Here is a 22,568-nt window from a genome sequence, read left to right on the forward strand (position 1 = left end):
GTCTGCAGTAGTCCAATGGTGGTGTTTCAAGGCCCAGACGAGCCTCTTTGTGTTATTCTGACGTCTTAGTGATGGCTTTCTTGCTGCAGCTCGTCCTGTCAAACCTGCACCTCGAAGTCTTCACAGTAGAAACTGAGACTTTCTTACTACGACCACTATTAAGCTGCTTGAAGCTGTTGTCCCGTGAGCCGCCTATCACACAGCTGTTGACTTGTCCTCTGATTTAGTTGTGTCTTTGGGTCTGCAGACCTCTTCCTGTCACAGTTTGTTTCTGAGCCTTTGATGGTGAAGGAAACTGTGCTCACTGACACTGTGACTTTCTTCGCAGTCTCTCTGTAGCACAGACCTACATTTATAAGTGTTATGATGGTCTGTCTCTCTTCTATCGTTAATTGGCTTTTTCTCACCATTTTTGTAGCAACACTCTACTTTCTGCAGTACATTACAGTTCAGCTGATGCTCATGAGGGTATGGCACCACAGTGTGCTCCAACACTGCCTTTATCCAGACAGAGGGGGCTGTAAGTAATCCAGAAAAGTTGGAACAGCTGTAGGAGCACCATCTTTCAAGGCTTGCTGCAGAACAGCTTTAAACTGTTAACCCGTGTTGTGTTCCCTGAAAAAGGCCTTTTTGTATAATTCTGAAATGCACATTATTACAGTTTTGGGTAATCTTACCTTTTTTTAACCTCTGGCAGTTCACCACTTACCTTTGTACCATTTCAAACTATTCATTGAACTTGAACGGCTTGAATTGCAATAAATAACTGGAAACATTGGGGTGTTATAAAGCTTATGAACAATAGTGTACATGTAAATCACTTTGAGTGATCAGTAAGATTATCTTCACCATTGTTGTCATCAGATAACTTAATGTTACAGGAAAATCGTTTAAAGGTTTTTACAGGTACCAAATTTGGCAAATAGTCTTTGCAATTGCTTTTTTGATAAAGAATATAATTAGAAAATATGTTTCTCATATTATATTTAAAAAGCTATTTTTTCCAAATAATTAGTTTGTCAACTAAGTTTGTCTTTTTTGAATGATCTTAGTGTCAAATCTTGACTTCAATCCTGTTTGTCTGTTTTTAAAGTCTAAATCATGCAAATCAACAGAAAAACCTCTGAAACGTGTCCAGTGGTTGAAATTCGGCAATAAACCGAGTTGTTGTTTCCTCAGATGAAAATGTGCCCAGTTTGGAAATTTGGCCAATTCAACTGGTTATTAGGCTGTTTTAAAACGAATGTTGTAAGAACATAAGGTGGCCGTAGCAAACACTGACAACAAAGCCTGAACTCTCTTATTCTGGCTTTTTTGTCTGTAAGGAGGAGTTGCCCTGTTGGTTTAACTAACTATATTATGTGACTGTGTGTGCTGAACAAATATACACAACCATTGGTAGGTGTGCGCACACTCAGATTATCTTGGATTTTAAGTGTAAATAACTAACTTTCCTCATTGGAAGCAGTGAAGGAGGTTTTCCATGAAAAAGAAGCTGTGGTCATCTGCCAGTGGTGTTTTTCCTGTGGGTGTGCCGTTCCCACCACTGTGTTTCTGTTTTTTCAGAATGTACCAGAATTGTTTCTTTAGCTGGTCTTAATTTTCTCACTATTATTCTGATTTCACTACACGACTGGCTTCACTTGCACTAAGATCTCCTTTGAGAGCATGCACCTGCACCTCTTTAACGTTTCTTTTTCTCTTTCTAATATAAAAATCTACACGCTGACAAACTGTTTCATTGTTCTTGTAACAGTGACAATAAAGATCTCTTCTATTCTATAGAATGTAAATGCCACACTTTGAATCATCTTCAGACTCTATACTTTTAAGAAGTGTCATGGTAAATACACAGGCTATACAGCTCTTTTCTAATCTAACTGAAAACAGACAAATTTACCTATCTCACAGACACAACACTTCTATGTCTTAAGCACTTTCTAATTACAACCCCAATTTTGAAAAAGTTGGGACGCTGTTGAAATAAAATAGAATGCAAAGATTTCTGAAACCATTATTTAATTCAACAATAGATCAAATGTTTAAAGAAAGAAGAAAAATACCAGCTCATCCTGAATTAAAGACTAGTTGTTAGACTTTTGTTAGAGGACCGTTGTATACAGAATTCCGGCTTTTCAATTATTCTGAATCTTCAGTTACATATTTTTAATTTTTAATGTTTTTCCAAATATCTTGAATTGGTAAGAATTCTAGACTCAACCTAGACTCTATCAACCCATGCTGTTGTAATAGATGCTTTACATGGTTTCGCACTGTTTTCTTAGTTACTATGTTGGTCTAAAACTTGTATTTCAGCACTGATGGATCCTTTCCAGATGTGCAAGTTGCCAAATTCATAGTCAGTAATGTATCCCCATACATCAGCGGAAACCAGCTGAATGATGCCTCTTCCTCTCCTCTTTAGTCCAGGTGAAGTGACGTCCATGTTTGCCAAAAAGAAAACAAATCAGATGTTTCTGACTACAGAACAGATTTCCACTTTGCCTCAGTCCATGTGACATTTGGCCCAGATTCAGGATGATGTTCACATATAAAGTGAAACTGCATGTGTGGACAGCACCGTGAGCCGCTTCACATTCCTGGAAGTGTTCCCGAGTCTTTGCACTGATTTCCATGACAGAGTCATGCCTGTTGTTAATGCAGTGCTGACTTAGGCAGAAAGCTCTCGCTCATCCAAAATGGATTTCCAGGCTTGTCTCTTGTGCACACGGATTTCTCTAGAACCTGTTGATGCTATTATGAGAAATTTGCAGCTTTCACAGTTGTTTATTTGACAAACAATTGTTTTGCAGCTTGTAAATACAGTTTTTTGCAGACTGGTGCCCCCCTGCCTGTCTTTACTTCTGGGAAACTGCCTGCCTGCTCTTTGTATACTCAGTCATGTGACTGCCCTGGTAACAAATAGGCTGTTTATCTGCCTCATGTTCCCTCAGGTGCTTCTTAAACAATGATTTGTGGGGATTTTCAGACAATCATGATATGATAATGAAAAGTACAGCGTCACAGACTAAGCTCAAACTGATCTTTGTGTGCACTTCATGTCAATGTGGACACACCTATCAGTGGCTGTGTACATTTACTGAGCATGTACCATCAGGAACAGATATAAGAGCTGTGTTGTAGCAGGAGTGGCAACATATTTTAGCATCTCTTTTTTCCGTTCCACTAACATTTCGAAGGGAAATGTTCTGGTTGTTAAAAGGGAACATTTTCTCTGTTTAAACATTTAGTATGATTTCTGTGTTCTATGAATAAAACGTGTTTATGAGATTTGCTAATCATTGCATTCTGCTTTTATATTTTACTCAATGTTTTTAGAATTGGCATTATTAATCTCGTGCTATTGTTACACTTATGTAGATGGGAATTGACAAGAATTTAGCGATTCCGATTCCATCACTTATCAATTTGATTTCTTATTCACTCTCACGAGGTTCTCCTCGTCTCCGCGTTGAGAGTCAGCACCATCACTGAGCAGCGTATGAAAGAAATTACAGTCGTGCACGTTAACTACATGCTGTGTGCTCACACGTATTCCTCCTATTTGTTGTGATCCGTGTAGGTTCATTACTCAAAAAAGTCATCATTACACAGAACAAGTAATGCAAAAGGAGAAAGTAATCATTATCCTACTTGTTGCATTACTTTTGTGTTTCTCTGTAAAATGACCTGAAACACATTCTCTCATAATTGATGATTTAACAGGGTCTGGCTGCTGGTCTGGGGTCAGCATCACTCGGCTTAAACATCATTCTGGGTTTTGGCTACCTTAGCATTAGCATGCTGTGCAGAGCGCCATAATGGAGGTGTCCTGTCTACTGATCATAAGCTCTGATATGGAATGTGTGAAACTATCAATACAAACAACCAAAGTATGTTTTCCTCTGCCGTACGGTGCTGAGGAAAAACTGAAGGAGCTCAAACATCTGGAGCGAGCTTAAAGAAAAACTCAAAGCTCAAAGGAGCTAGTTGATGTGGTATTGGCAGCTCATGAATCCCCATAGATCATTGTTGGTGGTTTTCTGGGAATGCCTAACAGAGGGGAATGTGACGCAGACCTAGAGCATGATCTTCAGAGTCCTCCATGAAAAGCTAGAGGATGTGGCTGAGGTCTGTGAAACTATCAGTGTTTGTTTTGGTTCCCTTTCAGCCGGTGGAACATTTGAAGGAATACTAATAAAACTGCGGAGAACGTTGATCTTTAAAGCAAACAATCACCAGCATTTTTATAGTCATAAACCTACTGAGGAGGAGGGAACCAACTAAAGACAGACAAATGGTTGTAATGGATGCTTGCACTCAGTAAGGAATAATAGAACTGCATTAATATATTGAAATGCAATGTCTCATCATTTCCACAAACACTGGCTGTTTCCAGCTGCAGGTCTTCACTCCTACATTTTTGCAGTTTGGGAAACATCCCGTCTGCTCTGTTATGGATGGATGTTTCAAGAATAAGTTGTGCATGGTGTTTGAAGGCAGAGCACTGCAGAAATTGTGGTTTGATTTTTATTTTCTACCAAATGAATTGTTGTTTTGTGCAAACATTTGGATGCCATTTGGAATACTTTGTCCTTTGTAGTTGCACACTTCATTATTTACCCGCAGCTGCTAATTATTTTTTTAAGCTGGTTTTTGTGCAGTGGGCAGAGACAATTCTGCAACATGAAATATATTATGGCCTAATACATGGGTTAACATGCGCATTTGAGCACCTGAAGGCTGACTGTGATTGGATCAGAGTTATGACAGAACTGGGTGACGGCATGAGAAAGGAGACATAATTAATTATAGATTGTTGCCCAAAACACAGGAACATGATGAGTGAACTGTGCAGCTTGACAGTGACAAATTATAATGGCATAAACTATATTTTCAAGTTATACTTACTTTACTTTTAGTGTCTAAAACATTTTAGTATTATACAATTAAAAGTTTTATTACATACATACAGCAAGTTGTGGAATCATGCAGACATATCATATTTCTGATTATAACAGATTATTTGTGTAGCGTTAAGGTGCACTCAGCGTCATGCCACACGTTTATCTAATCACACTCATACCCACGCACATTCATCTCGAATACAAAAGGCTTTGGTAGATTCAGTTATAATCATTAGAGTTCCCTGTTAGACATGTTGTAAGTCAGATATAGATTTTAAACATGCTGGTTTTCATGAATGCATTTCCCAGTACAACAGTTACATTACCAGTTACCTCAGTGAAGTGGGATTTAAGTTTAGTAAGAAATCCAGCAGGATAGTTTGTGTGTGTGTAAATGTGTGGCTGGGACAAACAGGTTTTGGATTTCTTTCCCTTGAGTTGTATAGCAGTTACAGTGCCACAGTTTTTTGTTGTGTCTTTGTAAAACCCTGAGAGTTTATTGCTGTTTATCTGATTTCTGCAGTCTCCTGTGCTAAAGACCCAGACAATCACCATCTCAGATGTTACCAATTCTGTAAGAGGAACTGCAGCCTACAAGGACATACCCTTAGTTCACACTGAAACCAAGACCATCACATACGAGTCAGCTCAGGTGAGGTGAATTTGAGACATTTCCCCCTTACAAAAATATGCATTTTACAAATTATTTTCTCACATTAAACACAAAGTATAGCTTTTTTTTTTAACTTTGTATGCAATGCTACTACACACTGTCTGTTTTTCATAAGCCTGGCCTAAAGTTTTGGCCCTAGTATTAAGTAGTGGTCAACATAATGGCCTTAATACAAGAATTAAATAAGGTGTTTGGAAGCAGACTGGTGGGCTGAAGTTCTGGCCTGGAATCAAAGTCCCAAAGCCACCACAGTCAGAGTTATTAGCCTGGTACAAACAGAAAAAGGTGGTCACTCAGAAGAACAAGCAGTCTTCCTGGGAAAGGCTTTTCACCCACCTTCATAGGCCTTGGGTCAATATGGAGTGCTTCCACAGCAGATTCTGGGAATACAACACTCAAGCTCTTCCTCTCCACGCCTGGATGTCACCTCCTAATTACAGAGTAGGCTTTTCCCCCTCCCGTTATCCACAGGTCCAGCAAACCAGCAGTTTCCAATCCAGTCTATTATCACAACAAATCCACGTAAATCTATTTAAAATGAATCCTCTGTCTGGTAAAATGTAATTATTTTAAAAGCAAAACCATCCAGGCCAGGTTAAAACTACTTTCTTTTAAAATATCCTTTTCCCTCACTGGAGTCTCCAAGTCCCCTTTACTAGTCCCTGTACTCGACTCCAAATACCTGGACTAGAGTGGAATCTCCACTCCCACATGGTGTGGCCTATATCTCACACAAAAACACAAAAGCATGCAATAACTGAAATGCAAAATAATGCCAAATCTATGTTTAGTGGCAGATTCGATTCTACAGCACTAGCATGACCTGCTAATTTGTCAATATTAATAATTAGGTCGGTCATCTGTTAAACACAGGGCTGGGATTCAATCCCAAATTCCATGAAATGTCTGTAGGGCAAAACAGCTGATCAGATCAAACCTGCATAGCAGTGAAACTGTAAAAAGTTCAGTCCTTTATATTGTTACCAAACCACATTTTCTAGCTTATGTTGACGCTGTATAATATATTCTTAATTCGGTTTTGTTTTTATGTCAGCTCTCGAGCGTGTCCTGTGATTGGTCCAGTTTCCAGGAATCATCAAAAAGTAATGAATGGATTTGCAGTATTCAGCACCCCCTCATTACAGCCTGAGCGTCTGTTATTTATTTTCCCACTGTTGTGACTGCTGTGAACACTTGTCTGGTTTCCCTCTCAGACACTGTTATTTAACTTTCTTCAGACTGACTCTCTCCGGTGCAGCACGCTTCTCTCCTGGAGCATAATTATCACTTTCTCTGCTTCACCTAGAGAGCTGAGGGACATTTAACCAAATATTAGTGGGGGTGTCTGTGTATATCTGAGCCTGTGTTGATTACAGAAAATCCAACATAAATTACTTTAACATAAATGTTTAAAATTGAGGGGGCTTAAAGCGATTTCTACTATAGTACTATAGATACTCTATCCTCCAATATACAAACTAACATGACTTTACATTTCCCTGGAAATACTGTGTATTCAGTGACTGAAGTCTAGAACCCAAGAACCTCATCAAACGCCGCATTTCCTCCTTGAGATGCTCTGCCAGGCCAGAACTGAACCAGCCTCAGTTGCTGCTTCTTTGTGGATCTCACTGCCTGCAGTTTTGTCAAAAAGTCAAAAGTCAGTTTTATTTGTCAATTTCTTCAAATGTACTTGCCATACAAAGGAATTGAAATTACGTTTCACACTGTCCCATGCGTAGACATTGACAACAATAAAGTGCAGATGCACAACAAAAACAGTCCTAACAATAAGGTAATATTAAATAAAAAGAAGTGCAGGTAAACTTAAGGCATTATATTTAGGTAACATACAGGATATAACAAGACAAGACCTAACATATAATGTCTTTTTTAGGTTGAGCTCATGTGACTGAGTTAGCCATGGATCAACACCCCATTTCTTTGCTTGTAGTATGCGTCGGGTGATTAATCATTTGTACTGTTAAGTGCTGTTTGTTCAGTTTTGCAAGAAGTTGGTGATACTTCAGTTTACTTTCACACCACTGACTGTTACATTGTTGCTTATATTGTTGGGATGGCCCATCTTGCTTTGGTGCTTCAATTTCAGATGCTTTACCAGTTTGCATTTCTTAAAGCCACATTGCTACTGTAAACACTGGAAGCTTTAGCAGAGATCCACAGAGCGTTCCACATCCTTGGTTTTCACCTGGATGTGCACTGTGGACACTGGAACGACACAAATCTAATCAATGTCATTTTCAGCTGGTAGATGTCCAAGTCCCGCAGAAAAAAAGTACGATTTGTAATCAGAAGCTTGAAGTTAATAATAACCTTTATTAGAATATCAATACATTAAAAAAAGAAAACACATTTCACTTTTACCTGTTATTATATATCAACAACACAAAGTCTGTAAAACCTTTATGGAACTGCACACTTTTATCCCTTTTCTGACATAATGAAGTTCATGTACTGTGTTTAAATGTGTGAGTAATTTCTTGTTTGGTACTTAAAGTTATCTCTCCCACAGCCGGTGGACAGTGTGGCAGAGAGAGAGTCGGGAGTGCTGCTGAGTGCCCAGACGATTACTTCTGAGACCATCAGCACCACCACCACCACCCAGATCACCAAGGTCTTGGCACACTTCACTAACAGCTTCTCAGGCAGTAGAGATCAGTACACTATCACTATGTTGTGATAAATGTCTGCTGTTAGTCACTTAAACTAGAGATGGCACGATACCACTTTTTTATGTCCGATACCGATATCATAAATTTGGATATCTGCCGATACCGATATGAATCCGATATAGTTTTTTATAAATATCTTGCTGCATTTTGTATAAATTCATACTCAAGTTAAAAAAAAACACTACAGCTATTCTGTTATACCCGTATACAAAAAATACACTGCACCCAAAATATTTCATAGTTCAGCAAAACTGATCAATCTAATAAACTTAAACCTGAACCATCCTCCCTATTCTGGTATTTTAAAGAGTACTTAGCAGAAATATTAAACAACCTAACTAATAGGGCTGCCAACTCCCAGCAAAAAACAATAGGGAACCACCCTCCACCTCATGATGCTTAATCGACGTAATCAACTTTAATTTAATGCACATGTAAAAAAACAAAATGCACAGAAATCAATTATTTTTCCTTTTTTTTTTTTTTTTTTTTTAAACCTGTCCCGTTTGGTTCTTTTGCCATCAGAATTATTGTCTAAAGGCGAAGAAAGATGCCCAACGGATTTACTTTACCAAATGGACCATCCCAGCCTTGCCGTAATGGTCCATTTGATTTACCTTTTATTGTTTATTTTATTTTATTTTATTTTATTTTTTTTACTTGCTAGATACGGGACAGGGGAAAAGAAAAGGGAGAAAGAAAGAGGGGGGAAAAAACAAAACAAAACAAAACAAAAAAAAACAGCGGAGATATATCGATACATATATCGATCACCTGGATCACCTGTTGAGAAAGAAAAAAGAAAACAAGCAGAAGAAAACGAGAGTAATAGAATAAACAACATCACAATGATATATGGGAATATAACACTAAATACTTAATATTAAACATTATTGTGCAGCACGTAAGATTGACAGCGCACAGTGTGCTTTGAGGTAGGAGCCAAAAAGGGTGTAGTTTGTGTGTGTGATCACCCGTGTGTACACCTGTGAGCATGAGCACGCTTGTATTTAAAAGGTTCCTTAATGTAATGATCTGCTAGAGGGTGTGGGGGGCCACAGTCCCATCCTCCAGGGCATGAAGCAGGTATGGAGGAGATCAAAACTCCAGACATCCAGAGGCCCCCAGAACACAAGAGACCAAGGAAGACCAACAGAGGGGCAGCCGCGCCACTGTCCCAGAAAGAGCTGAGGAGTCCCAGATGAGGGATCACTCAGCAGCCGCGGAGCAGAAGCCAGGGGGGGTTGCAGTGACGTGCCCGTGAGCTCCGCCGGCAGCCAGCTGTGCCTGAGTGACCGAGCCCCAGGCCGAGAGGCCGAGGGCACCCCACCCCCGAAGTGGCCCGAGCGAGCCCCAGGTTCCAGGCCCCGATAAGCAGCCACCAAGGAGTGAGCCGGTGTGTACCCGGACGTCCACCCCCGGACACAAAGAACCACCAACGCACCGATGTCTGAGGGCGTCTGCCACCGGCAGGGGAAGTGGTGGGGGGAGATAGGCCTCCAAACCTTGGAGGGCCTGAGATGTCCCCAGAGAGGTGGCGTCTGATACCCAACCTGACATATAGACACAGACATACAGGCACACTCAAATACAAACATCCATTCCCACCCTCATGCTCTCATAGGCAATTACTCCACACTCAACCAACGTGGAGACAGACATAAAGAGACGCTGTACACACAATCACACTCCCCAAGCGTACTCTAAGAACCGGGTCTAGGTACCCTTGCCCCTGGAGGGGGAAACTGCACCCAGACCCAGGTGGTGTTACCCTTTTTCCTGCAGTGGGGAGAAGCAGACCGCCCCGACTCCGCAGCAGCAGGGAGGCCCCACACACCAGACCCCAGTCGGACGGCCAACTCCTCCTCCTAGCCCCCCCGCTCCAGCAGGCCGCAGAGACCGGGGGTGTGAGAAGACTCCAAACCTCCCTCTACCCGCTCATATGTAGTGTTGATGTATATGTGTTCTAAGCTGCAATTAAAACCCAGGAGGGCATGGAGCTACCTGCCAGAGAGCAGCAGGTAAGCGCATAGCCCCTCCTGATAGCCCTCAATGTCTACGTGTATTTAAAATTGAGAGGTGGGCAACGACGCCAGGGGTGAGGTTGTACACCCTGATGGTAATTTGGAGTCCGTGTTGTGAGCCCACCCCCAAGATCCTATATGTATGTGTTATGAGAGTGTGAGTAATGTGAATGTCTAAGTTGTGAGATAAAATTGAGGCAGAGGCAGCCAGAAGGGGACAGAGGGGGGGGATGCCTCCTCTGCACCCTGGTGACACACCCCTACCCCAAGGCCCTGCATGTGTGGGTGATTGTGGTGGAGCGGGAAGAGGGATTATTTTTCCACAATAATTAAACAGATTCAACATCTTTCTTCAACAGAATTGCAGACTGCACAGATGGTATCTTCCCAAAGGAAAAAGTACTGTAGCTTACTAGAGTATATTAGACTTAATAGTTACTATATACAGTAATGGACTTCTATACATTTTACATCAGATTAAAACTTTGGGTGTAAGATTCAGAGAATTATTTATTAAAAGCTAGACATTTTAAATGAGAATAAGAAAGAAAAGTATTTCTTTGTGCCCCCTTTTCCCTGTTAATGCCCTATCGGCCCCCCTGGCTAAACTTTGCTAGATCCGCCCCTGCACAGTTACAGCCGTCAGCTGCGTAGAAAAAGATCCTGGTGTAGAAAGTAATATTAAATAAATTCTAACAACAGCTTATCAAGGTTAAACGTGCTGCTGTTGTTCAGCCGCTGGTTTCCTCTTTCTGGTGCAAAGTGGGCCAAAAACAAACAAGAGGGACGGACTCGCGACAGAAAAGCTGATCAGCTGATCATTGATCAGTTTCATGATTGAAGTAGCAACAGGAGAGGGAGTGAGAGAGAGGAGGCAGTCGCTCCATATATCGGTTGTTAAGCTTAACGTGGGAATGCTTTACAAACATTCAGAGATGAACTTACACGCTTGCTTTACTTCTCTCTGCGATAACTTTCTCGGAGATGAAATGCCGGGTTGGTAGCGAGGCTCCAAATGCTCAACCAGACCGCCGACAGGTCTGGCACACCACAGCCGCTCTGTCACGTGACGCATACTGCTCCGACGTGCTGAGGTTATGAGCTGAGTTACGCCATGTCGCAAGTTTTGTGAGGTGCTTTTGTGATATTTAATGGATCGGATTACATTTTTTATTTCTCCCCGATATCCGATCCAGTAATTTAGGTCAGTATCGGACTGATACCGATACGTAATATCGGATCGGTCCATCTCTAACTTAAACTAGCTGTCTTGAAACACAGGCTGTGTTTGAGTGACAGACATTTTCAGTGAGGGTGTACTTTATTAAATCAGATGTGACTGTTTGCATGAAGCGTCCTCGTCTCTCCCAAAAACAACACTCTCAGATGATACCATGTTTTTTTACATAGTTATCTTCTATTTGTGGCCCCATGTACTAGTATTTTCATGTAACAGAGCACAACTTAATGTGGAGCATCCCACAGAATGGGAGAAAAGTTGCCCAATACAAACTCATGAATGCTACTGATCTAATATAGGCAACAAAATGACTTTGTTACAGTCAGATCATCAGTTTGCAGTGTTTCAGGGTAAAGATAACTGGCACATAACTTCAGATGATTCAGTCAGGGTCAGGTACATTTTGTGATCAGCTGTTGGACAGTCACTACATAACTTTGTGCTCCTCCCGGCCATCAGACTCCTGCTCCGAGCCTCTGAGATCTCACACAGTCTCCATCAGAAACTGATGGCAGTTAGTTCAATTCTTATGTGAAAGACATACTCTCCTACATCTGCTTCATTCAGCTGAATTGACATACTGATACTGATATGTTTGATAGACTGTTTCCAGATACGAAAAACTTTCACAAGCATACTCTTATACTGTTACTGTTAGCCTGCTAATTTTGAAATGAACTGACTGTGACTGTATCTGTAGAAGTTTCCACTCAGTGAGTGGCGTGTTCTGGCCTCACGCTGGTGAATGTGGTGTGAGGTCATTTGGTCCTCGGGATTTAAGAGGATACACAGTCACTGTCATTTCACTCAGGATTTTCCAGCTAACGTCAATTCTGTTCAGAGGAAAAACAAAGACAGAGGGAGGATTTAGATTTTTAAAGCTTGTGTCACATCTCTGTTACAGACGGTGAAAGGAGGGATCTCTGAGACTCGCATTGAAAAGAGAATTGTCATCACTGGGGACACAGAAATAGATCATGACAAGGTAAATTCAAATTCATTATGGAGTTAAAGCATTTCTCACTGCTTCGTTGTTCACACTAAATCATGTTTTCCTTAAAGGTCTAGCTGTGTGTTAGCTCATACGCTGATTTACATGAAATGTACCACATAAGTGACCCTGGGATTATTTGCAGGCCTAGATTGCCCCACAGAGCAGTATGTCCAGTAAATATATGCTACATGAAAGTCATGTTCGTTACTTGCAGTGCGTGTTGTGCAGGTCATTTAGGAGTGTGCTGTTTACTCTGTAGGCTTTGGCCCAGGCCATTAAAGAGGCAAAGGAGCAGCACCCAGATATGTCTGTCACCAAAGTGGTTGTGCATCAGGAGACGGAGATCACGCCAGAGTAAGACGGACTGATCCTGTGGAAGGCAAGTGATACATCTGGATTTCATCTGTCCCCCACCAAGTATCCACTGGTCTGACTGAAAGTCACTTGTGAAGATCATATTGAGTATAATATATAATATAATATAATTGTGACGAGGATAAAAGAAGACGTTGAAAAAGTTTAAACTTAACCAAGAATTAAGACTTAAACTAAAACCTCCTAACCACCTCCACCTAACCACTAACCAGCATAAATAATTAAGAAACAGCAGTCATGCCACTGTTCCAGTTTACAATAACAGCCACCAAAAGAAACTTATTTACAGTAAAAGCTATGATGGAGACGAACTACATCACCAAACTGTGTTTTAAATATAAGAGGACCGTGATAAGTAATGACAGAAACCGACTGAACCGAGTCATGGAAACATGGAGATATTTACGAAGGACACAGATCAGTAATTAAATGAAAACCTGCAGAAGTATCTCAGGTGTTTGCATGAAAGTGAAACATGGTACCTCCACAGTGTAAGGTGCTAGGGCCCATGTGGTTTTAATTGTTGCCTTGGATATGTGATCTTAAAGGGTCCAGGCTGGGAATCTGATGCTGTTGAGCTGGTTGGCAGGCTGGTATGTAAACGGCCCAGCCTACCTCCCAGTTTGTCTGAACATGTGAGCAGGGCTGGGTGGGCTGGGTGGGCTGCAGATTGTTGAAGCCCTCAGTGCTGTCTCACAGGAAGATCAGGAAGGCACGATGCCAACTAAAGCTACCAAAGTGGTAAAAGGAGCAATAATCATAGTTTTGTAAAACACTTTGTTTCAAGTTCCAGAGAATAAAAAACCAACAGAGACAGATTTTTGTTGGTATGTTAACAAACTCAGTAGCATTACTTGGAGTGAAGCTCAGCAGACAGAGCTAATGTAAAGAAACGGAGGCTGGGTGAATCTATGGTAACAGCTTCCACAAAGAGCTGCGTCATGTACGGGCACACGGTCCTTAAACACTTTCAATCAGTGTGTTTACTGTCAGTGTGGAGTCAATGAATGGCCTCAATAGCCGATCACATGATCCTTACTCAGTATCCCAGTAACACAGAAACTTTATGACACTATATGAACTGTAAATGTTTGATGGTCAGTTTCACGAATTTTTGATGAATTGTACAATAAAAAACACATTATTATTATTCTTTTTCCATCTATCATTATAAAAAATAATGTTTTACTATAATGGCCAGTAAAAATGAATTATAAAGTATTTTAAATAAACTATTAAAAATAAATGAATCTATAGTTCAGCAGAGGACAGAAATAACAATCAAATAAATAAACTCAGTAAAAAGTGTATTTAAAAACTATGTTATGTTTTTAAAATCTTTAGAAAACACGGATGAACAAAATGAGTGAGTCAGAAATCAAACTGGGAGTACAGATGTGCAGCAGCATGGTGCTTTTTGTCTGGGACCAAAGAAGCTTGTGTTCTGTTCATTTGTGATTCTACGTTTTCAGTTTGATTTGAGCAGTTTGGTAAAATGCTTCATAGAAATAAGTGCTGTTTAAATGTATGGTTAAAAAAAGCTCTTTAATGTTCAGTAAGACTAATGTAGTGTTATACAATTCAAATTACATTACGTATATATTTAAATTCTCATTTTCTATGTAAATTTCTTGCTTCATTTTCTTTTTCCTTTTTGGTATCAGGGCCTTTTCCTTTGTGCTAAGATAGTTGACTGTCTTGTGATCAAAAATGCAGATATTTTCATGGTAAACGCCACTAAATATTCTTTTATTCTTTCTTTACTTTCTGTCATCTTTCCTCAATCAAACTTCGGCCCTCTCAGCTACCCCCCACTCCACCCCATTCCTCCTCGTATCTCCATCACACCATTTTACCTCAGCGCACCCAGCAACCATCAACGGGAACCACCAGACCTCATCAGAGCGAACTAGCTTCAACAATGACAAATGAACTTGACTCCACAAGTGTGAAGTTTGGCCTGAAGGAGACAGAGTCACCAGAAAATTCCCAAGAACCCTGCCAGTATTCCCCACAATCCCCCTCTTGTTCCATTTACTGCCAAAAGAGCAGCTGCTGGAGTTATGGATGAAAAATCATCTTTTTTTAAATATGAAAAAGAAATTAAAGAATAGCATTTGTGGATTTCTTCCTCTCCAATTTGTGTGGAGATTTTAAGAAAAAATCAAGGGCATTTGGTCTTTTACTCTTGATATATTGGTAATTTATTTTTCTACAGCTTTTCTTACCATCAGAATTGGTTACCAGTAACTTGAAAATCAAGTATTTTGTAACAATGTATTCCGAGCAGCATTGACAAAGGGATTGTGGGTGATGTCACTTGGGATTGTACACTTTGGGACTCGCAGGATCCCTCTCAAATTTTAGTGCAAGTTTGGTGTCATTTCTTGTACAGTAAATATTTTATTTTCCCTCTCGACGTAAAAATAATATTTTTTCAATTTGTGTATAGGAAAAGATTGATTGTATCAAACTAACGTGCGGGAATTAATCCTTTCATCTGACAAAGTTCTGGCATTTGTTCAGTGACACCTTTTGACTGTTTAGTTGTGTTTTTGTGCTCGTGTTACCAAAACAGGGCTTCATCAGGACCACAGAGATCGTAGTGCACTGACATGACTTTTATTTATTTCCACCTTTGTGCGTTTTGTGTTTTAGATATACTATGATTTTATATTGACAACGTTCCCCCCGAGTATTGCATCACATTAAAATGATAGAAATGGTTGACATATCCGACACTTAATAATACGGTAAATTGGGATAATTTTCTGTTATATTTCAAAGAACAACACAATACAGATTATCAGCTTATTATAATGGAGCGCCTTGAGGCGACTTTTGTTGTGATTTGGCGCTGTATAAATAAAATTGAATTGAATTGAATTGAATTGAACAACAGAAAGGGGATGAATGTGGTGAAATTACACCAGTAAGGGGAAAAGACACAGAGAGAAGAAACTCGGCATGAAACGTTAATAAAGCAGAAGCAACAAAAAGAAACGAGATGAAAGAACAGAAACAAAACAGCAGTGATGATGGATTCTTCTCATACTGTCTAACTTCCATATGTCTGCTAGAATATTTGAACACAGCAGTAAAATTGTCGTATGATTATGACATATGTACTTCTTGGAGGACAAAGCCAAGCACGTCTGTACTGAAAGCAGAAACAGAGTCACACTGCCACTCAGACGTTTGGGGTCACTTGGTAAAGTTCCTGTTTTTGAAAAAGAACATGATTTTTGTTTACATCGAACATAAAATGACAACAAATGACAACAAATAATAAAGTGGGTATACTAACACAACTAGAAAAGGGGTTTTGTTGCCAACCTAGCCTTTATAACTGGGACCCCAGTTCACCCTGAACAAGGTGACGGTTCAACGACGACATAAATGTCCTTTTTACAGCTCTCATTCATTTGTATCATCGAGTGAGTTTTTGTTAACCTTCCATTTAAAATGTCTGGCATCAAATTAATGAAATACAGTCAATATTTTTACAGTTTAAAGAACATTTCAGCGTGACTTTAGGCGTTTTAGCACCAGTGCACACTTTGCACTTTATCTTCAAACACCGGACTTTTAGTTACAAGATGCCCTTTAAAATCCTCTCCAGTGTTTGTTGTTCTCACTGTATCATTGTGATCATGGTACTCCTCCTTCTCTGTGTCAGCAGTCCACATCTTATTTTCTATGTATTTTTTCTTAGATGTAACCCTCACATGATCATCACACAAAAACATGTAAAAAGCACCATGCACAAAATAAACACTGTTGTGGTCATTATTGACATTCTCATCTTGCAGTGTGTTTGTAGCCAGTGTCGTCATTCCTGATGCTTTTGCATACATTTAAGGTCAGTTCACACTAAATATCAATATGTAATCGAAGCAATATTACCAAAGTAACTAATAAAATATGCACCATGTTCAAATATTCCTAAAGCTTTAGAGATAACGTAATCGTTGTTTTGCTGATTCCACCATCCTGATTTTTTATCCTAATTTAAATATTTGAATCACCCTGTAGACAGTTAACCATGTAAAACTCTGTCATTTTAAATCTTTCTTATTATTATTTCTATTAAGAGTAATTAATTATGCTTTGTTAATCAATTTGTAGCTTTATTTTTGCGCTGTGCTGAGCAAACAGCTTGTTCTGGCTCTGATATCCACTCTGTAGAACTTACCTGATGCCACAGATTCTTAGATGACTTTTTAAATGCAGCAATTAAATGTTTAGATATTAAATTAATTAAGAAAATGGATTAGTAAAATTATTTTATTGACATATTTATTTTCTAAAATTAAAAAGGCCCTAGTTCTATTTATAGTGCTGTAGTAGATTTTTAGATTGTCACATTAATATGGAAAATCTCCTTGTGGGCTGTAAACATACTTTGAAATAGTGTAACTATTAATAATTATGCTGCACACAAAACATTTATGTAACTTTATTTGTAAAGCACTTTAAATCAGTCACAGGTGACACAAAGTGCTGAACATGAGAAAGAAATAGAGAAAATTGTTTCTGCTCAGTTAAACTGTTTCATTGAAGAGCATGATATCCAAAATATTTGTCTAAATATCTTTCAAAGAAATTGCAGCTTGGAGAGGAGCCCTGTTTTTTGTTTTTGACGTCAGTTTAAGATCATGTTTTTTAATTAAAGGTTGCATTTTTGCATGTTTAAAATTCGCAGGAACCACATTCAAAGACAGACTGATGTTGATAATGGAGAAAGTCAGCCAACCTATAATCTCTTCAAAACCTCTTTCAAAAAAAATAGAGGGGCAGCGGCATCGTGGAGAAACCTGAGGGTTAAGCCAATCACAGTCACTAAAACTGACAGTCATGGGCTCAAGCTGTTTGAGAACAGCAGAAAAAGGGACAGAGACAGAGTCCTGATGCATGCTCAATCATCCAGGCAAGGAAATCCCAAAAAGTTTATATTCTCTTCATCTGGATGTTTTCAATGGGAGAAATGTTTCGTCACTCATCCAAGCGACTTCTTCAGTCTCAGCTGACTGCAGGTTTCCAACCTTACAAACAGTACATCTGCATAATGACTGTTGACGTGTTTGGAGAAGACCCTCCTGAGTTTCTCTGATAAACCTGCTACATCAGGGACGATGATGTTGTTCTGGTTTTCCTTCTGTTTCTCCCTAATTGGTGTCTGACCTTGTTTACTATCTGATTAAGTTAACCACATGTTTTACGAGCTTTCTTTACATGTGTGCGTTCTTTTTCTTTTTTCGTTTTATGCTCGGTGTTGCAAGGTGTAGTTTTTCGAAACACAGGCCTTGTTCCTCTTTCTTCTACACGATCGCTCAGTTTGTTTTCTATCATTCATTGCATCCTTGTATGTCGACCTCTGTTCTGCATTGATACAGAGCCCCTATCAGCCCAGTGCCAGCTTGTGCAGTAAAGACTTCATTAAATGCCTCCTTTATGTGGAATCTACAGATACTGTAAGTACTGCAGGGTCTGCATTCACAGGGTTCAGTGTGAATCAGTTTGATGGAAACGAATCTGTCAAATACACACAGAACTGTTAGGTCTGTGCCCCTGAGTGATTCCTTTTTTTAAATTATTTTTTGTAATGATTAAAGTTTCAATTCATCAGCTTTGTTGCTGAAAGCTCCGAGCCAACTCCAGAGTTCATTAACTGTTTTCCAGGTCATTACACTGATAATATGAAAGTCTTAGTACTGCTAGATGTTCTGTCAGACGTATCAGGGAAGCAATGCAACCGAGAAAAACATTCAGAAGATAAAGGAGATGTAAGTAAGACACATTTCAAAAACAAAAACACATCATTGGTCCCCACTTCTTTAGTTGAATCTATGAAAAGGAACATGAACTGTAACACAGCTTCACAGTCGTATAGCAGTAACAGTAAAAAGTTGAATCCCAAAAACTTGATATATATCATAGTGTGGAGAACAAAAGAACTGACAGGCCTAAAACACCTATAATAAGTTTAAACAGGAAAACTGGAGATGGTGCGTCTGACTTCTGTTGACCTGCTCACCCTGATCAGAAATGCTCTCAGTGGAAGAACCATGTTAAAGAAAGGTAAGCAGGGAGAAAAGGCTGATGTACGCACTACAGCGAGCTTCTACAGCCATCAGTACAATTGGAGGCTCGTCATGGTTTGGTGCAGCCAGTGGTGTTGGGATCTTGTCAAAATTGAAAAATACAGAAAAATACCGTAAGATTTTAATCCATCATAAAGTCTGAATGGTAAATGGTTGTTATATATCAAAGGGCCTTACACAAGTTGCACATTCCACGCTGTTTCTGAACTACTGGAACATGGGAGAGCGTCATGTATCTAGTTAGTATCTTGCCCCAGGATATTTGGCATACAGACTGGGATCAAACCACCAACCTTCCAGTTTATCAGGTGACCTGCTCTGTCACCTGAGCTGCAGCAGCTTAATTTTTTACCATGACAATGATCCCAAACACACTGCCAGTGCAGTAAAAGTATATCTGGATAGAAACTCACATGGATTGGGCTTCACAAAGCCTGAACCTCAACATTATTGAAGCAGTGTGGGATAATCTTTACAGAGTGGTATAAAAAAAGAGCTTTGAATGTCCTTCAAGCAGGCTGGAAAACCATTCCTGAAGACTCCTTGAAAAAAATCAGAAGACACTTCAGGCTGTGTTGAAGACTAAAAATAATCATACCTTTACAGCTCGCTGGAATTATACAAAGTCTACCTCCCAAATATTTCACCCATCATCCAAGAAGATCAGGACAAACTGAAGAAGGACCAAAGAACCCTCTTGGACGCTGTGGTGCCCTTGCAGTGCGTGCAGAGGGTAGCATAGCAAGCAGAGTGCCCAGAAAAGGAAAATGTCATCTAAAGTGCCAAAATCCCTTTGCAAGAAGATGCCGTTTAAAGTTCCATAACCCACACAAAACAGGTCATGGAAAAGTGCACGCAGCCGAACAAACAAAGATTTTGACTTAGAGCTATCTGTGAAGACCATCGCAGTCTCAGATGAGACTGTCTGAGTGTCCCCAGCAAAACATTGGGTCATACACATATTTAATTTTAATTTAATTTTGTATGCTAAATAAGTATTTTCTCTGTTCTGACACTTTGGTAATAAAGCCACGTTTGCTCTTTCTGACATTCCATGTCCTTTCCTAATCTTCCTGCTTTGCCTCCTTTGGCTCTCCTTCCCACTGGCTGTTGTTTTCCAGTGCTCTGATTAAAACTGACATGTTTCCTGGAGCTATGCTGTTTCGGGTTAGGTTAACGATTGGTGAACAGTATATGTGCTGGTACTTATAAAGAGTGTTTTTTAATTCTAATGGAGGCCTAAAAATGGATTGGCCATGCTAGCTTTCCCATCCTACAGTTATCTCTCTCGTCTCTACCTGACAGCCTCTGTCAGCACAGGTAATATAGATTTTTATATATCTTTTTTTATTTATAAAATTATATATATTTATTTAACCCTCTGGGCTCTATCCTGGCCATTTGTGGCCACTTCACTTTTCTTTTTTCAACCATTTTCATTCTGTTAATGCAAATGGAATGAAATTGCCTAAAGGTGTGTATTTTTTCCAGATTTTTTAATTCAACAACAGCTACTTAATAATATCAATAATATACACTACACACCAAATTGTTCCTCTTGACTCTATCGTGGCCATTTGTGGCCAATTGAAACCCATTATAACCACCTTTTTTGATTCCTTGTTATTGACAGTACAAAATCATGCAATTCAGGTAAAGTTGCTTTAATTATAAACTGAACACATGAAAATTATAGTTTTTAATGTTTTTTTTTTTTTTACCAAATTATATCATTTACCCATTTTTGGCCAAGCAAGCAATGTTATGTAATATTCCTAGTTTCTAGTAGCGGCCTTTGATGGCTTACCACACTCCAATAGACCAGAAGAATGACACAATTTTGACATAGGTTTGATCTTAAGGATCTAATAGTTTGTGTTTGCGAATGACATTGCAGCACAAACATGTATTTGCAAGATAGACCGGAATAAATTATGACGCATCAAACATTACATAGGCTGCAGTGAATTTCTGTTGATGCAGGCTATTGAGCTTTGAGGTTCCCAGTCAAACTTAGCTTTGAAGCACATGTTAAAAGCACTTTTACTCTTGTATTTTTCATCAAAACAGACCACACCCAAAATATTAACTCCAAAAAAAACAAAACCCAATCACAGGCCATTTTGCAGAGTTCAAACCTGCAGCTGCAGCTGCAGTGCAAACAACAACAAACACTGTTTGTAAACGTGTCCTGGAGTTTATGCAGGTGCAGACAGTGCTACTGCTGTAAGTAAGCCTAACAGCTTCCAGATCATTTATTCTGGCAATATGGCAAGAAGGTCATCACTGCTTCAAGCACTGCCTATATGATCATACTCCGATGCATCCATCGGAGTATGATGAAAGAAAATGTGCTTGTGTGAATGGGTGAATGCACAAGTTGTGTAAAGCGCTTTGAGTGCTCAGAAGAGTAGAAAAGCGCTATATAAGAACCAGCCCATTTACCATTTAAACCAGAGTGTGACCCACACCCCACCAACAAAATGAGAAGAAGTAAAGAAGAAGAAGAAGTAAAAATAAATCATTGTTAAATAAATAAATCAAATAAATGATTGTCATCATTCATATGCTGAAAAAATGTGAACTTTATTGCTATTTTCCCCAAAAAACGTAGTAATAATACGTAATCTGACTGGTATTCAAAGGGTATAATTTCTGAATTTGAATTATATTTTGGTTTTTCATGACTAGGACTGGTGCTAATTAAAAAATCAAGTCAATGACAGTAGAAAAATGTTTTAATATATATTAATTTTATAGTATTTTGTAAACATAAACAGGAGGTGGCCATTTTTGGCCACAAACAAGCTGAGAGGGAGTTTTTTTGTTTTTCTTTCACTGCAAAAAGAAACAAAAAAAAAAAAACCAAAGATGCATAAAAGTCATTGATACTGTTAATTATTGCTATACATCTAAACTCCATCATGGTTAGGAAATAAATCAGATGGCATGTATTATTGGGAAAAAATGGGGATTTTATGCTTTTATCCCTTTGTAAATGATTACAATTATGTGATCTAACTGGTATTTAAAGGGTTAAAATTCTTAATTTGAATGAAATTTTGATTTTCATGAACAGCACTGATGCCAATTAAAAAAATTAAGTCAATGAAAGTGGAATCTTTTTGAAAATATATATTAATTTTATAGCATTCTGAGGTCATGAGATTGGAATTGAATAAATAGGGTGTATCAATTTATTCAAAATGGTGCCAAGACGGGCAGCACGGTGGCACGGTGACACGTACTTCTTGCCTCACAGCAAGAAGGTCCTCGGTTCAATTCCACCATCAAGCTGGGATCTTCCTGTGTGGAGTTTGCATGTTCTTCCTGTGTTTGTGTGGGTTCCCCCCGGGTACTCCAGCTTCCTCCCAAAGACATGCAGTTAGTGGGGTCAGGTTAATTTCCTGTGAGTGTGAATGATTTTTTTGTCTCTAATAATACATTTTATTTTAAAAAAATGTATTATTTCAAAACACTCAAGGACGCTGTATACAGCAGAATAGAGACAAGCAATAACAACAACAAGCATAACAATTTACAAAATTAGGAAGATAA

The 22,568-nt window shown here is 39.2% G+C and overlaps 1 protein-coding gene across 13 annotated transcripts in view; it reads left to right on the forward strand.

The window, feature by feature from the left end:
- Positions 1-16,702, forward strand: part of epb41a (erythrocyte membrane protein band 4.1a) — a 54,439-nt gene extending 37,737 nt beyond the window's left edge. For 12 of the 13 annotated variants that reach the window (XM_065471510.1, XM_065471509.1, XM_065471512.1 and 9 more), the window contains 5 exons: positions 5,431-5,559; positions 8,114-8,215; positions 12,442-12,522; positions 12,791-12,910; positions 14,711-16,702. In XM_065471510.1, coding sequence (XP_065327582.1) covers positions 5,431-5,559; positions 8,114-8,215; positions 12,442-12,522; positions 12,791-12,889 — 411 coding nt within the window. In that variant the 3' untranslated portion in view covers positions 12,890-12,910; positions 14,711-16,702. The remainder of the gene's footprint in view (positions 1-5,430; positions 5,560-8,113; positions 8,216-12,441; positions 12,523-12,790; positions 12,911-14,710) is intronic. The other variant, XM_065471518.1, reaches the window with a different exon arrangement.
- Positions 16,703-22,568: the final 5,866 nt, after the last annotated feature.

The sequence above is a fragment of the Pelmatolapia mariae genome, linkage group LG22, assembly GCF_036321145.2.
Source record: "Pelmatolapia mariae isolate MD_Pm_ZW linkage group LG22, Pm_UMD_F_2, whole genome shotgun sequence".
Classification (NCBI taxonomy): domain Eukaryota; kingdom Metazoa; phylum Chordata; class Actinopteri; order Cichliformes; family Cichlidae; genus Pelmatolapia; species Pelmatolapia mariae.